Here is a 15078-nt window from a genome sequence, read left to right on the forward strand (position 1 = left end):
CGCGGTTCATGTCCCATGTGAAACTAAAACTAAACGACTGTTTCACAGCATTAACCTGTGTTAAAAAGGCTTTCTGTGGCCAGACCAGTGTGCTCATCCAGATGCTTAAAAGATGCTGTGTGTGTGTGTTGTATGAGAAGAGGGGCCATGACAAGCATCTGTATTTGAGGATCTGGGATGAGGTTGAGAACAGGTTGTAGTAATTTGTGGAAAAATCTGGTTCTTCTGGCTCCTTCTAGTGCTGCTGGTGGCATTTACAGGAATTCACAATGCCAAACAAAAACAACCAATCTGAGCCAGGAAAGTCTCTAACTCAGGGTCCATAACTGCTTGTGCCTGCACTGCACAGCCCCCCTCTCACTATGCAAGCTCACAATATCTTTAGTGCACGGCTTCAGGAAGAGTTTTGCAAAAAACATGACAATGAGAAACATCTGCTCCTCCTTTGCCCTCAACAGCACAAGCACAAAGCACAAAACACGTGTTAGAATACGTCAGGGCTCCACACAGAGCTTTGGGCTTATTATGATCGTGCCATAACACTCCTATTGATGAGTGGCAGAGGCATGTGCAGTAGGGGATAACTTTTAAGGGGAAGTATGTGTGTGTGTGTGGTGTACTAGCCTCTCATCCTGCTGTTAAAAGGGGTCATAGCTGCCTCAGAAGCCTGTGGCACTCTGCCCTGGGGGCCGCAAGGGGTGTCTCTAAGAAGACGAGTCGTGTGGGGGAACTGGGTCATGGCAAGCCCTTGCCATTGAGAGCGAGCCCTGTGAGGATGAGGTTTCACTAGGCAACAGGATCCTTTTGTGTCATTTTCCGGGTTTTTCATAGCGTTTGTAACCCTTTCTTTAGAATTAATTGTGAACATTGATATAATGTCTGTGCATTAAGTGTGGAGCTACAGCCTGGAGGTGATTAACATAGCCTAGCTTGATGACTGAAGTAGGGGAGCATATCCACAGCGGGTTTTTTTAAACTTCTAAACAGTCTCAATACTTTACTCACAATCCTTGCTGCCGGTTGTCTGGAAACCCCATGTTGACCTGCTTGGGGAACTCACTTCTCAAGCCTGCTTTCAGACTTTATTGCTAAGCTAATCATCTCTTGGCTCTAGCTCCTTATTGGACTCAGACATTTGGCAGTCAAATCAATTTCCTCATCTAACTCTATGAAGAAAGCAAACGTGCATATTCTCGAAATGTTGTTCTACTTCTTTTAAGAAGCTGTTTTTCTTAGTTTATGGCTCAATGGTTTTTATAGGGAGGAAGTGTAGCTAGAATTACATCCATGAACAACGGGAGTTGCTTTCTTGAAAGAAATATCCACCCTTGTTGTCATCCTACTTTGATTGTGCAGTACTTCAAACATAGTGACAGATTTTGAGAAAGATGCCAATTTTAAATTCTTATCGACACTAATGAGGTCCATAATGGCTCTAACACTTGGCAGAAACTCAGGAAAATGAAAAGCAGCCGGCGGGAGAGAGCAGAGATCGACTCCGGGAATATGGAATTGGTTCCTTCATGCAAACGATTAGTGCAAGCAAGAGAAAATGGAGAGCTCCGAAGAAGATGTTTAGAGCGAGGAGCTTCAAGAGAAATAAATACACACACATGCACACAACCCACATACACGCACCAGGAAGTCAGCACTGACACTTCAACCATAAGTGTCACCCCACCCTCTTGCATCAACTCTAATGAGGAAGGACGAAGGTTGAAAGATCCCCTATATTCCTATAGTTCAACAACTAACATACTTCATTAAAGCCACTGCTGCCAGATCAGACAGTATTGAATTAATCTCTGATCTCCCATGCTTGAAATTTCTACTAAGGTTCCTATTTCATTTACTACAGACATGCACTGTGCATGGATGAGGGAAGATCCACGAGTTGATCCCCTAACAGCCAATTTGTCCATCCGCTTCAAGGTATTCTTGATGACGATACTGAGCCTTAAATTCTTGCCAACATGAAACTTGGATATAATAAGCATCCATGTGAGCCTCATTTCTTAATTGATATTTATGTGACCACTGAAGTTCCATTAGTCCTATGTATGGTGGCCCTGAGATGCAAAACACAAGATTAATTAAAAAAAAAAAAAAAACACAACATATTGTATTTTCTCTTCAATAAATATGTAAAACTGGTTTTGTTATCTCCACAAACCACAAATCCAAAGTTTGGCGTGATTCAAACTTTCTGCTGCTGTATGTAAACAATCTGGTTACAATTGGTTTTGGACAGAATCACTGAAGCTACTAAAATGCGAATTTGTTTGTGTTTTGTTTCCTTTTACTTTTTCCTTTTGAACAAGGCCGCTAGAGGCACTGTCACGAAAACAAACAGTGCATGTCGCAAACTCTTTTTTTGTTTTAAACCACAAAATAAGTTAAAAAACACAACAAGTGGTTAGAGTAAGAGGGTTATGGTAAACTGTTTATTCTATATCATATAAGATTGAAACACTAACCACCAACAAACATATCAGACATGCTCTACCTACTCTGCTCTGCTCCTGATGCCTGTTTTCTACATTACTCTGCACTTAATGCCATGCAGTTGACGCCAGCCCAATTTTTTATATATTTAATCAATCCATAATAATAATCAATAATCATAATAATCATCCAGGAAATTTAAAGAAAAAATAATCTGACTCTTTTCTTTACCAAGGATCCAACTGTACATTCCAATAATAAAAAGTTTTAAATCTGTGAGGAGCATCTTTTGAAGAAGAAACCCCTTAAATACATAGCTTTCTGATTTTTGAGGCTGTAATTTTTGTCCGTCGATTTAATTTAATTTAGATTTTTGGATCTTGGCACAATTAGACGTTTCCCAAGTTATACACCTACAACAAGTCCTACGAAGTGGTTGATTGGCTTGTTTATTTCTATAAACAAAAGCATTTAACAAAGCAGATATAGGCCTTTGAATTGCTCAGTAAAATTTGTGTAGCGATCAGCTACACTGTATGTATCTGTCAATCCCCTAGTTCATGGCCTCTGATGAACTGTGCTTCTCTCTGGGATCAATAACCAACACAAGCTTGACAATGGTGGTGGGGGTAGTTTGGACAATTATACACAGCTAACTCTACTAGCCTTTCATACATACACATAAAATGTGTTCACATCACCAACAGGTCCACAGTCGCTGTGTGAAAACCATTCAGACCAGTAGTAAAGGCTCCTTCAATCAAATCATTGTGTCTATCTGAGAGTACAAAAGAGAGTGAAAGAGAGATAGGCAGTAGCTGTGTGTTTATGTGTGTGGTTGTATTGTGGCTCACTGTGGGGTGTGTATGCGTGCAGGTTGCTGGGGCAGACTCACTCTACTGCACAGAAAAACAGTAAGGAAAAAGATGGGAAGATGGAAGGCCTTCTCACTTTATCCTACCAAACCTCACACAATGTGAAAAAAGACCGATTTTGATTAAAAAAAACAAAAAAAAACAAAAAAAAACCTTTTGCTATATTTGCTGAAATTCAGTATAACCTGACATGAGACAGATAATCAAGCCTGTTCTCATTCCTCTGGGCATCAATGTAAACCCATAAGTGTCAGTTGTCGTAGTTTAAAGAGTGTGAAATCTACATCTGCAGGTGATGGTGGACGGGTCGGACTTTTACCAAGGAGATCACGGTTCATGTCCCATGTGAAACTAAAAGTAAACGACTGTTTCACAGCATTAACCATGTGTTAAAAAGGCTTTCTGTGGCAGACCAGTGTGTCTAATCCAGATGCTTAAAAGATGCTGTGTGTGTGTGTATGAGAAGAGGGGCCATGACAAAGCATCGGTATTTGAGGATCTGGGATGAGGTTGAGAACAGGTTGTAGTAATTTGTGGAAAAAATCTGGTTCTTCTGGCTCCTTCTAGTGCTCCTGGTGGCATTTACAGGAATTCACAATGCCAAAACAAAAACAACCAATCTGAGCCAGGAAAAGTCTCTAACTCAGGGTCCATAACTGCTTGTGCCTGCACTGCACAGCCCCCCTCTCACTATGCAAGCTCACAATATCTTTAGTGCACGGCTTCAGGAAGAGCTTTGCAAACACAATGACAATGAGAAACATCTGCTCCTCCTTTGCCATCAACAGCACAAAGCACAAAGCACAAAACACGTGTTAGAATACGTCAGGGCTCCACACAGAGCTTTGGGCTTATTATGATCGGTGCCATAACACTCCTATTGATGAGTGGCAGAGGCATGATGACAGTAGGGAATAACTTTTAAGGTGAAAAGTATGTGTGTGTGTGTGTGTGGTGTACTAGCCTCTCATCCTGCTGTTAAAAGGGGTCATAGCTGCCTCAGAAGCCTGTGGCACTCTGCCCTGGGGCCGCAAGGGGTGTCTCTAAGAAGACGAGTCGTGGGGGAACTGGGATCATGGCAAGCCTCTTGCCATTGAGAGCGAGCCCTGTGAAGGATGAGGTTTCACTAGGCAACAGGATCCTTTTGGTGCATTTTCAGGGTTTTTCATAGCGTTTGTAACCCTTTCTTTAGAATTAATTGTGAACATTGATATAATGTCTGTGCATTAAGTGTGGAGCTACAGCCGGGAGGTGATTAACATAGCCTAGCTTGATGACTGAAAGTAGGGGAGCAATATCCACAGCGGGTTTCTTTAAACTTCTAAACAGTCTCAATACTTTACTCAGCAATCCTGTTCTGCCGGTTGTCTGGAAACCCCATGTTGACCTGCCTTGGGGAACTCACTTCTCAAGCCTGCTTTCAGACTTTATGCTAAGCTAATCATCTCTTGGCTCTAGCTCCTTATTGGACTCAGACATTTGAGCAGTCAAATCAATTTCCTCATCTAACTCTATGAAAGAAAGCAAACGTGCATATTTCTCGAAATGTTGTTCTACTTCTTTTTAAGAAGCTGTTTTTCTTAGTTCATGGCTCAATGGTTTTTATAGGGAGGAAGTGTATGCTAAGAATTACATCCATGAACAACGGGAGTTGCTTTCTTGAAAGAAATATCCACCCTTGTTGTCATCCATACTTTGATTAGTGCAGTACTTCAAACATAAGTGACAGATTTTGAGACAGATGCCAATTTTAAATTCTTATCTGACACTAATGAGGTCCATAATGGCTCTAACACTTGGCAGAAAACTCAGAGGAAAATGAAAAGCAGCCGGCGGGAGAGAGCAGATCAGACTCCGGGAATATGGAATTGGTTCCTTCATGCAAACGATTAGTGCAAGCAAGAGAAAAACGTGAGGCTCCGAAAGAGATGTTTAGAGCTAGAGGAGCTTTCTAATGAGAAATAATTACACACACATGCACACACGCACACATACACGCACCAGGAAGTCAGCACTGACACTTCAACCATAAAGTGTCACCCCACCCTTTCTTGCATCAACTCTAATGAGGAAGGACGAAGGTTGAAAAGATCCCCTATATTCCTATAGTTCAACAACTAACATACTTCATTAAAGCCACTGCTGCCAGATCAGACAGTATTGAATTAATCTCTGATCTCCCATGCTTGAAATTTCTACTAAAGGTTCCTATTTCATTTTACTACAGACATGCACTGTGCATGGATAGAGGGAAGATCACAGAGTTGATCCCCTAACAGCCAATTTGTCCATCCGCTTCAAGGTATTCTTGATGACGATACTGAGCCTTAAATTCTGCAAACATGAAACTTGGATATAATAAGCATCCATGTGAGCCTCATTTCTTAATTGATATTTATGTGACCACTGAAGTATCCATTAAGTCCTATGTATGGTGGCCCTGAGATGCAAAACACAAGATTTAAAAAAAAAAAAAAAACACAACATATTGTATATTTCTTTTCAATAAATATGTAAAACTGGTTTTGATTATCTTACACACAAAGCCACAAATCCAAAGTTTGGCAGTGATTCAAACTTTCTGCTGCTGTATGTAAACAATCTGGTTACAATTGGTTTTGGACAGAATCACTGAAGCTACTAAAATGTGAATTTGTTTGTGTTTTGTTTCCTTTTACTTTTTCCTTTTGAACAAGGCTGCTAGAGGCACTGTCACGAAAACAAACAAGTGCATGTCGCAAACTCTTTTTTTGTTTAAACCACAAAAATAAGTTAAAAAAACACACAAGTGGTTAGAGTAAGAGGGTTATGGTAAACTGTTTATTCTATATCATATAAGATTGAACCACTAACCACCAACAAACCTATCAGACATGCTCTACCTACCTCTGCTCTGCTCCTGATGCCTGTTTTCTACATTACTCTGCACTTAATGCCATGCAGTTGACAAGCCAGCCCAATTTTTTATATATTTAAATCAATCCATAATAATAATCAATAATCATAATAATCATCCAGGAAATTTAAAGAAAAATAATCTGACTCTTTTCTTTACCAAGGATCCAACTGATACATTCCAATAATAAAAAAGTTTTAAATCTGTGAGGAGCATCTTTTGAAGAAACCCCTTAAATACATAGCTTTCTGATTTTAGAGCTGTAATTTTTGTCAGTCGATTTAATTTAATTTAGATTTTTGGATCTTGGCACAATTAGACGTTCCCAAGTTATACACCTACAAAGTCCTACGAAGTGGTTGATTGGCTTGTTTATTTCTAAAACAAAAGCATTTAACAAAGCAAGACTAGGCCTTTGAATTGCTCAGTAAAATTTGTGTAGCGATCAGACTACACTGTATGTAATCGTCAATTCCCCTAGTTCATGGCCTCTGATGAACTGTGCTTCTCTCTGGGATCAATAACCAACCACAAGCTTGACAATGGTGGTGGGGTAGTTTGACAATTATACACAGCTAACTCTACTAGCCTTTCATACACACACATAAACGTGTTCACATCACCAATACAGGTCCACAGTCGCTGTGAAAACCATTCAGACCAGTAAGTAAAGGCTCCTTCAAATCAAATCATTGTGTGAGAGTACAACAGAGAGTGAAAGAGAGATAGGCAGTAGCTGTGTGTTATGTGTGTGGTTGTATTGTGGCTCACTGTGGGGGTGTGATGCTGCAGGTTGCTGGCAGACTCACTCTACTGCACAGAAAAACAGTAAGGAAAAAGATGGGAAGATGGAAGGCCTTCTCACTTTATCCTACCAAACCCTCACACAATGTGAAAAAAGACCGATTTTGATCGCCTAAAACAGAAGAGCACGTACACCGCCTCATAAGTCAGACAAAATGTCATCGTTATTTGGTTTAGTCCTCCTGTGTGCATGGCTATGTAGTTAAACAGTTACATGTCAGCACACACGGCTTCAGCTGAGGGCAGATTGAAAATAACCCTAATTAAACAACACAGCTGTAGTGTGAGAGTGAGACAGGTGGAGAGAGAGACAGAGAGAGAGAGAGACAGTCAATGTGAGTGTGTAAAAAGAGAGCAGAAAATATCCTAATTGCCATGCTCTGTAACATCAGAAGAGACAGGTTTTACGCTTGTATTAGTGCCAATATTAGCGGTTGGAACCACATAATTTTACCCTGAAAAAGAGAGATTTGTCCTACTTTCATCATCATTAATAACAACTCCTTTGTGGCAATAAAGACATAATGTTCTTGCTTTATGTATGACTTGATTAAAACCACTCTACCATCTCCTGGCTTTCATAAAGCATTTCTCCATTTGCATACATCTGGAATGAATTGTCTTTAGACATACTGTACATTTAAAGAGACATCTACTGTATAAGTAGGCAGCAGTCTCTGGAGATGAATATTTTCTGAGTGATGCTGATTGGTGGCTATTTTTTTACCTCTCAAATGATTAATTGTACGTCCACTTACTGTCTCCTTAATACCTGCTCAAACTGTAAAAAGTCAAAGCTCTCCAGTGTATCCCTTCTCCTACGTTTTAATGGGCATGATGCCTGTGCACACACATGGACACAGTCCCTGAGGCCAGCTGAAAACTGGGATCAGACACAGAAATCATTCTGTTTTCTGTGAGACTACTTTCATGAAGTAAAGGTGAGTTATTTTTACAGTAACAAATATTGATTCTTCAATTCTTGATATAACCCTAGGATCGATGATATATACTCGTGAACAGTGCATGTTTTCTCAATGAAATACATGTGGAAATGGTAATTCAAATGTTTCCTAGCAACAAGGTCGACCTAACTGTTGGAGCAACAATACTGCAATACTACAACTTCCAGGAGCTCAGTCACCAACAGATTTGCCCAAAACATTTCCCTGCATGTCACTGCTTTTATGTAATGAAGCCCTAACCTCTTCCAGCTCTGCAGTGGCTTAGTGATTACAAATAAAAGTTGCACAAACATGCCACCCACAGAGCTGGTAGTTCAGATTTCAAGGCTTTTAAAGACATAACACTACCCTGCAGACGTTATTAATGTTGCAGCCATCAAAATATGGCATCCTGGGCATGAATGTTTCACTAAATTCAAAGATATTACAGATTTACTTAAGTGATGGAACAAATAATCTTAAAGCATTCATGGGGTTAAACACAAGTACCTGTTGCTGCATTGCAATAGTTGCCTCCCACCGTCAGACTGAAATAAACCTAACTTTGATCTATGAAGAATTTCAACCACGTTTGGTAAATCCATATAAGGCCGTGTTTCGAATAACTCATGTTCATGATGAAAATGTGACAGACTTTTGGGTTCACGTTCAAATCAAGCAGCCAGCAAATTCCAGGAGTAAAAGGCATAAAATAAATGATGTAAGAGAGCAGGTAGGACCTGATTTTTCTTTTGTTTAGAATTGGTATAAAACACACAGTAGGAATCCTCTCTCTCTCTGCTACCAACTTGCTCACATTTGCACATCTGAGTCTTTGGGGGGTGGTTACCTGCTCAGGGAAGAGATGCACTTGGAGCTGTTGGCACTGCAGCTCTTGTTGAAACTGTGGAGAGCAGAGAGGCTGAGCTGATGCAGCCACTTTAGTCCGATGCTGCATGAACCACTTGCTCTTTTTACATGGGCATCAGGTTAGAGCGTGATGGAAAAATTTGATCTTGTACTTTTTATTGTTAGAATTTGAAAAAAAAAAAAGTGTAATAAATTATTAACTGTTAGAAATCTCTGTGGGAACAATAGATTATCTGAAAAACACAGGTCTCTCATCAATTTTTGGTCATTCAATCAGAGACAGCACCAGTTTGTCCCCATGATGATGCCAGCGCGCTTGGTACCATAAGATGTGAACTTTGGTTCACAGCAGGATTCAGTAGATTGAAACCCACCTGCTCGTTTTAAACCTCTCACCTGTTTCTCCAGCGCTTCCTTCCCAGTGGTGGACATCTTGGGCGCCGGCGCTCGCTCGCAGGTGCATCCTTCCAACAGGTAAATCCCGGCTGGGCGCGCGCTCTGCTCATTCTCGAAGTAGAACAGTACATTCTGGTACAGGGCGAAGAACTTCTCGTGCCATCGGCTGTTCTCCGCCGTCTTCTTGCTCAGGTAGCCGCGCTTGGTTCCTTCTTTACGCGCGACCACCGACAGAAACAGCGCGTGTCCTTCGTTGTAGCGGACGCTCTTCTGCATTTTGTCGTACGGTTTGGAAGAGAAAAGAAAAGTGGGGTAATCTTAGGTTTCACAGAGAGCCCATGGTCGCCGGGGGGTTTGCGTGTAAACTTTCCCACCGAGAGACGCGCGACTCAGCGGCGTCGTGGCGCACGGAAAAGTTGCTCCGCTGACGGGAGCGCTTCTGCAAGGGAACTCATAGTAAATATGTCCGAGTCTCACAAGCACTAGAATAAATCCATGGTGCTCGCCAAAGAAAAGCGCGCTTCTGTAAGTAAACAACTAATAAGCAGAGGAGAAAGCGAGAGGCGTGTCGCTCACAAGGGGGAAGAACCCTCAAGTGGACAGACAGTGACAGAATCACAGACCCGATAAAGTGTAATCGGCTTTGACAGTGGTTAACTCACTCTCTCTCTCTCGCTCGCTCTCCTGCACACAAACACACACGCCCACTAGGTCTCTCTATCTGTCTCTCTCTCCCCGGTGATGCGCGCTGATCTTGGAGTTGGTGGAATTAAAGGCGGAGCGTGAGTTGGTTTTGTGTGTGTGTGTGTGTGTGTGTGTGTGTGATAAGAGATGTGATGCAGATTTTCTCAAGTGTTGTGATTTGTTTCTGCAGTATTATTTGCCTTGTACCAAAGAGAATAAACTAACACACGCATTAATGGATGGATTTAAAATTTTACTACGACAAAATCAGGTGGAAGTCAACAGTTTAATGCTTTTTGTGTCAAAACATTTTTCTTTAGGCTTTTTGGCCTACGAGATGAAATGCTATAGTTCTTATTTAAAGGTTAAGTTCCAATTTTACGCACCAGAGCCTGTTACGGGTTTGTGGAATACTACCTCCTATGTGAAAAACGTTGTAGAAAGCCCTTTGAGGCTCCAGAGGAAGCTGCACTAAGTCTGAGTTTCAAGTGATGTCACTTGAGACGATGGCAGTTGGGTGTGAAGACTGTGAAGTGTGAAAATGAAAAAACAAAACAATCTGGAGTGAGTGAAAGATGTGAGGTTATCCATAGCAAGCTTCTCATTGCAGTCCAAGGGTAGCAACACACTCACATTTCCAACCAAACTGCCAGCAGTTGAGTTGCATTGTGGGTTATACAGGTGCCTCATAATAGAGAATGCAGGGAAATAAAAAATCTCTTTTGTTTTGCTGCATCAATCTTTTTCTTCTGAAGTGTCCATTGTGACACAGAGTTTTAAAGTCAACGAGCCGGAGAGTGACACATTTGTCTTCTTCTTCTTTAGTTTAATCACCAAACACACTGATGTACATATATAGTCTGGAAGGTAAAATCTTGGTCAGTTGGTATTAATTGGTGTTACAATTACAGTACATGATGATGGTGATAACCAGAACCTGAGATGGTTCAAATCTCATTTAGCACATTAGCAAAAACAGCAGCAAAAACCATTCTACTTCATAAGTCCTTTCTGAAATATCTTTGATGCTCATTCACTAATAGCTGCTTTTTCTCTGCTTCACGTGTGTTCTGACGGTGTTGTGTTTGACTGCAGCCATTCCAAGAGAGACGATCTGTCCGAGATGCTCCAAAGATCTGAGAGACATTTCTTATTGTTTCTGGAGAGATGGAGACAAAGGCACAGACATGTTGTTGAAACAAAATATCATATAAAAGCTGTTGTACATCGTCACATTACTTTACATGTGGTGAGCCTAAATACACTGTATTCTCACACAGCTCACAATCTCTGTTCTTAACCTCCGACCAACTCCTCTGTGTACGATTATTGTGTACTCAGCATGGCTTCACTCAAACAAAGGACAAACATTTCATATAAGGAGGATTACATTGATGGAGAGGTATGGCTGTATGTGTGTGTGTGTGTGCGTGCGCACGCTGACAGATATCTCATATGGTGAGGATTACTTAGGAAGAGGCTAAGCAGCACTCATCTCCCAGCAGGCTGTCTGTTATAGAGCGAGGAGATGCCATGTACAAATTTACAGAGACAGAAGACTGTATTTAGAGAAAGTGCAATATGCTGACGTTTTGACAGCAAAAGACGAAGAAGTCGCCTCTTCTAACTTAACCATAAGTGTAACATCTCAGTCCTGGCAGTGTGTGGTTCATCCTAATAGAAAAACTTGGTTAACACCAGCATTAAACAAACATATATTTTCTCTTAATTTCCCTATTAGTGTGCACTTGTGCATTCTTCTTAATACTGGAAAAATAAATAAAATAAATAAATAATAATAAAGATTTGGACCGTCTGGGAGAAAATATGCCACAATTAAAGTTAGACAAAAGATGTTAAAGTGTCTCAATCTGTTTTGTTTTTTTTAAATCGACAATTCCAGCATATTCATATTAATTAAAAGAGTCTTTTGAGTCATAAGCAGATTAGAAATATTTGCACTGACAGTCCAATGGTGAAAATAGCTGCATCTAACATAGTTAGTTAATCATACAAACCAAATTTTTGCAGTGTTCAAGAAATTCCAAAACGGAAATTTCCTGTCATAAACCTGCTTGTAGGTCTCTCTCTCTTTCTTTTCTTTGAAACTCCTTGATGTCAGGTCTGACTTACACAAGTCATTTCTATCCCAGTCTGATTTTCCAGGAATATTTTCTGTCAGCACAAGAATGAAATCAATTGTATTTGAGCATTAAAGCTTAAATAAACAATGTCGGATTGTCTGATAAGCCTTCATTTTTACAGCTCTGTTACTCAAACTGGACTTCCAGTATTTTTAGCCAATTAACGCAGAGCTGTTGCCTATCTGAATGCTCCCTCCCAGCCAGGTAAACACACACATCTTTAAACTTAAATTGGCGCTCTAAACCCCCCCATCATCACTAGTAAACTTCGCGAGTGAACTTAGAAAAGAGGTCCGGGTCTGCGTGTGTGTGTGTTGTACCTCCTGGCATTGACCATACTCTCCAGCTCCCGGGCTTTGCGTGCAGCAATGTGTAGTATAGGGTCTGGGATATCAGCTAATCGGGCGACATTCAGGCCGTAGCTTCGCCCTGCAGCTCCTTCAGTTAACTGGTAGAGGAAGGTGATGAACTCTGGCTGAACCTCTCCATCTGTCAACATAAACAGGTTCAAACCTCACACAAAGTGCCAGATGATAATGATGTGGAAATTACCAAAGAAAGACTGGTGAGACTCAAACCCGACAGAAAACATCTTCAGCACACGTACCATCAGTGTCAATCGCAATGTCAGGTTCATTGAGTAGGAAAGCCATGTGGTAGTTAGACACATGTTCAGGATACACCCGCTCCAACTCACACAGAGAAGGGTAATGGGTTACAAACAGGGTGAGGGCTTTCACCTAAGAAAAGAAAGGAGAGAGTGTATTGTTAAAATCCAGTCAAATCTAAATGGTAAATGGCCTTTTATTTATATAGCGCCTTCCTGATCTACCAAGCACTTACAACTCGTCACATTCACACACACATTTACACACTGATGGCAGAAGCTGCCATGCAAGGTGCCAACTCTCTCATCCAGATCAGTATAGCGCTCCCTAACCAAAAGTCCTCACACTCAGGAGAAATTCGGGGGATTGGTATCTTGCTCAAGGACACTTCCACTGGACTGTGAATCAAACCATTGACCTTCTGTTTACTAGGAAAGCTGCTCTACAACCTGAGCCAAAGCTTCCCCAGTAAACAGGTCTGGAGCAGCTCTTTTACATCTGGCATGAACGTCTTAAGGATGGAGAAAACTGCATAAACAAGATCAGCCAGGTATAAATGCATTTTGTACATTGTGTTTACAGAAAATCTCCAGCCGAGGGGTAGAAACATAGCTGTAGGCAGGAATGTCATCACCGCAGTCACTGCTCTGTATCAGCTTGTCACTTCTGCTGTTTCTGATAGTTGTGGAAGACGTTTCTCTGGAAGGTAAAAGTAAGAAAAGTATAGGCTTTGCAGTAATGTCACTTGTGGGGACCCTCCACCTGCCATGTTTGGGTTTACAGACAACAGAACTACCACCTTCCCACCTACACACCAGCTTTGCATAGCGCCTGTAAAAAAAAAAAGAAAAGAGACCTGATCACAGCGAGCACAGAATGCAGATAAGAAAATCATCTAAAAACTCAAGTAAATTAAAAAATATTACTGTTGTAACGCATCCACATGCAGACCACTTTTGATTACCAGGCATGAGAGAGGTCATGTTGATAGAATAATAATCACATATGAAAATCAATGAGCCAAGGTCCAATAAAACCCAACACTCATAAACAAGATGAAGCCATAACCACAAAATTAACACCATCATACTGACATGCTCACAGTGTTTGTATGCTAATATTTACTAATTAGGACTAAGACGCAAAGTACAGCTGAGGCTGATTTAAACGTCATTAGTTTTGCATGTATTTGGTCATAAATCAGTGCATATTGACCAGATGATGGTGCGAGGTAAGAAGCTAAAGCAGCGCTAAAATTACAATTCATCCTGAGGGAGGACATGAGAGTCTCTAATAAATTTCATAGCAATCCATCCAGTAGTTGACACTGAAAAGAACAGATATCAACCTGCTAGTGGTGCTAAAAATAAAAGTCATGGGATCACCAAAGTCAGTAGAGACCATGAATGTCAGCACAACATTTGTGACAGTCCACATAGTGGTTTTCAACCTTGAGGTTGGGATCCACACAAGGGGACATGAGATGAATCTTAGCGGCCGCTGGATAATTACTTGAGCAGGACATGATTAAAAACAAAATTCTGCTGCACAAAATGATGATTAAATATCATGGTCGTGTAACCTGTGGCTAGGACCGATATGGTATTAAGGTTGGCGGCTGCTGTGGTAGCTCTTGAAATGTTTTAGTGGATTAGTGGAAACTTTGCTGGTGGCACTGAAGGAAAAGTCACCAACGTCATCAGGATACACCCAAACTGTCATTGGAATCTCTCCAATAGAGATATTTCAGTTTTGGACAAACCGCCCAACCAACATACTGCTAGAGGGGAGACAAATTAACTCATCTACAAAGGAACATGTTCTCCACAGCACACTCACTAGATCCTCACACATAATATCTGTCTTCACCCTCACGACAAGTATGTGATCAATAGGCCTGGTAAGTATTTGGATCTTGATTTCACCACACTAAACACTTTTCCAAACCACAGAAAGACAGAAGAAATGAAATAATATATATACCATTTGGTATATGTATTATTTCATTTCCATCTGTGTTGCTACAACTAAGCAAAAGTTAAAGCTGATAAAGAGCAGAGCAACTACATCTACTGTACTCTGCCCAGTATTACTTAACTGCCTCTGTACCCTGCAGTGTGTTGAGCTAACCCATAAAGACATGCTTTGTGAATATTACCACTAGTATAAACACATACTATATACAATATTGTGTCACTTTTTTCCTTCTCTTAAGCATTTCTGCAGTCAATCACTCTGTTTTTCACTGTAAACACAGCACCAGGCTTTTCAGACTCAGGAGGGAGATTGAGCAAAGTGAAGGCACTACACCTCATCCTGCTATTCTTTCATCTCTGTCAGCCACCATGGCATTAAGGTTAAGACACACACAAAAAAGAGATTTTCACTCACTGAGTCTTTGTTCCAAATGCA

At 40.9% G+C, this 15078-nt stretch overlaps 2 protein-coding genes across 6 annotated transcripts in view; both read right to left on the minus strand.

The window, feature by feature from the left end:
* The window catches only part of rasgrf2b (Ras protein-specific guanine nucleotide-releasing factor 2b), a 46182-nt gene extending 36240 nt beyond the window's left edge, over positions 1-9942 (minus strand). For all 3 annotated transcript variants that reach the window (XM_010744843.3, XM_019264459.2, XM_019264457.2), the window contains exon 1: positions 9231-9942. In XM_010744843.3, the coding sequence (XP_010743145.1) occupies positions 9231-9506 (276 nt within the window). In that variant the 5' untranslated portion in view covers positions 9507-9942. The remainder of the gene's footprint in view (positions 1-9230) is intronic.
* A 799-nt stretch (positions 9943-10741) lies between these two features.
* msh3 (mutS homolog 3 (E. coli)) overlaps positions 10742-15078 on the minus strand; it is a 37749-nt gene continuing 33412 nt past the window's right edge. For all 3 annotated transcript variants that reach the window (XM_019264454.2, XM_027278231.1, XM_010744856.3), the window contains 3 exons: positions 12666-12798; positions 12379-12547; positions 10742-11073 (listed from right to left, as the gene is read on the minus strand). In XM_019264454.2, the coding sequence (XP_019119999.2) occupies positions 10974-11073; positions 12379-12547; positions 12666-12798 (402 nt within the window). In that variant the 3' untranslated portion in view covers positions 10742-10973. The remainder of the gene's footprint in view (positions 11074-12378; positions 12548-12665; positions 12799-15078) is intronic.

The sequence above is a fragment of the Larimichthys crocea genome, chromosome III (assembly GCF_000972845.2).
Source record: "Larimichthys crocea isolate SSNF chromosome III, L_crocea_2.0, whole genome shotgun sequence".
In the NCBI taxonomy this organism is placed as follows: Eukaryota; Metazoa; Chordata; class Actinopteri; family Sciaenidae; genus Larimichthys; species Larimichthys crocea.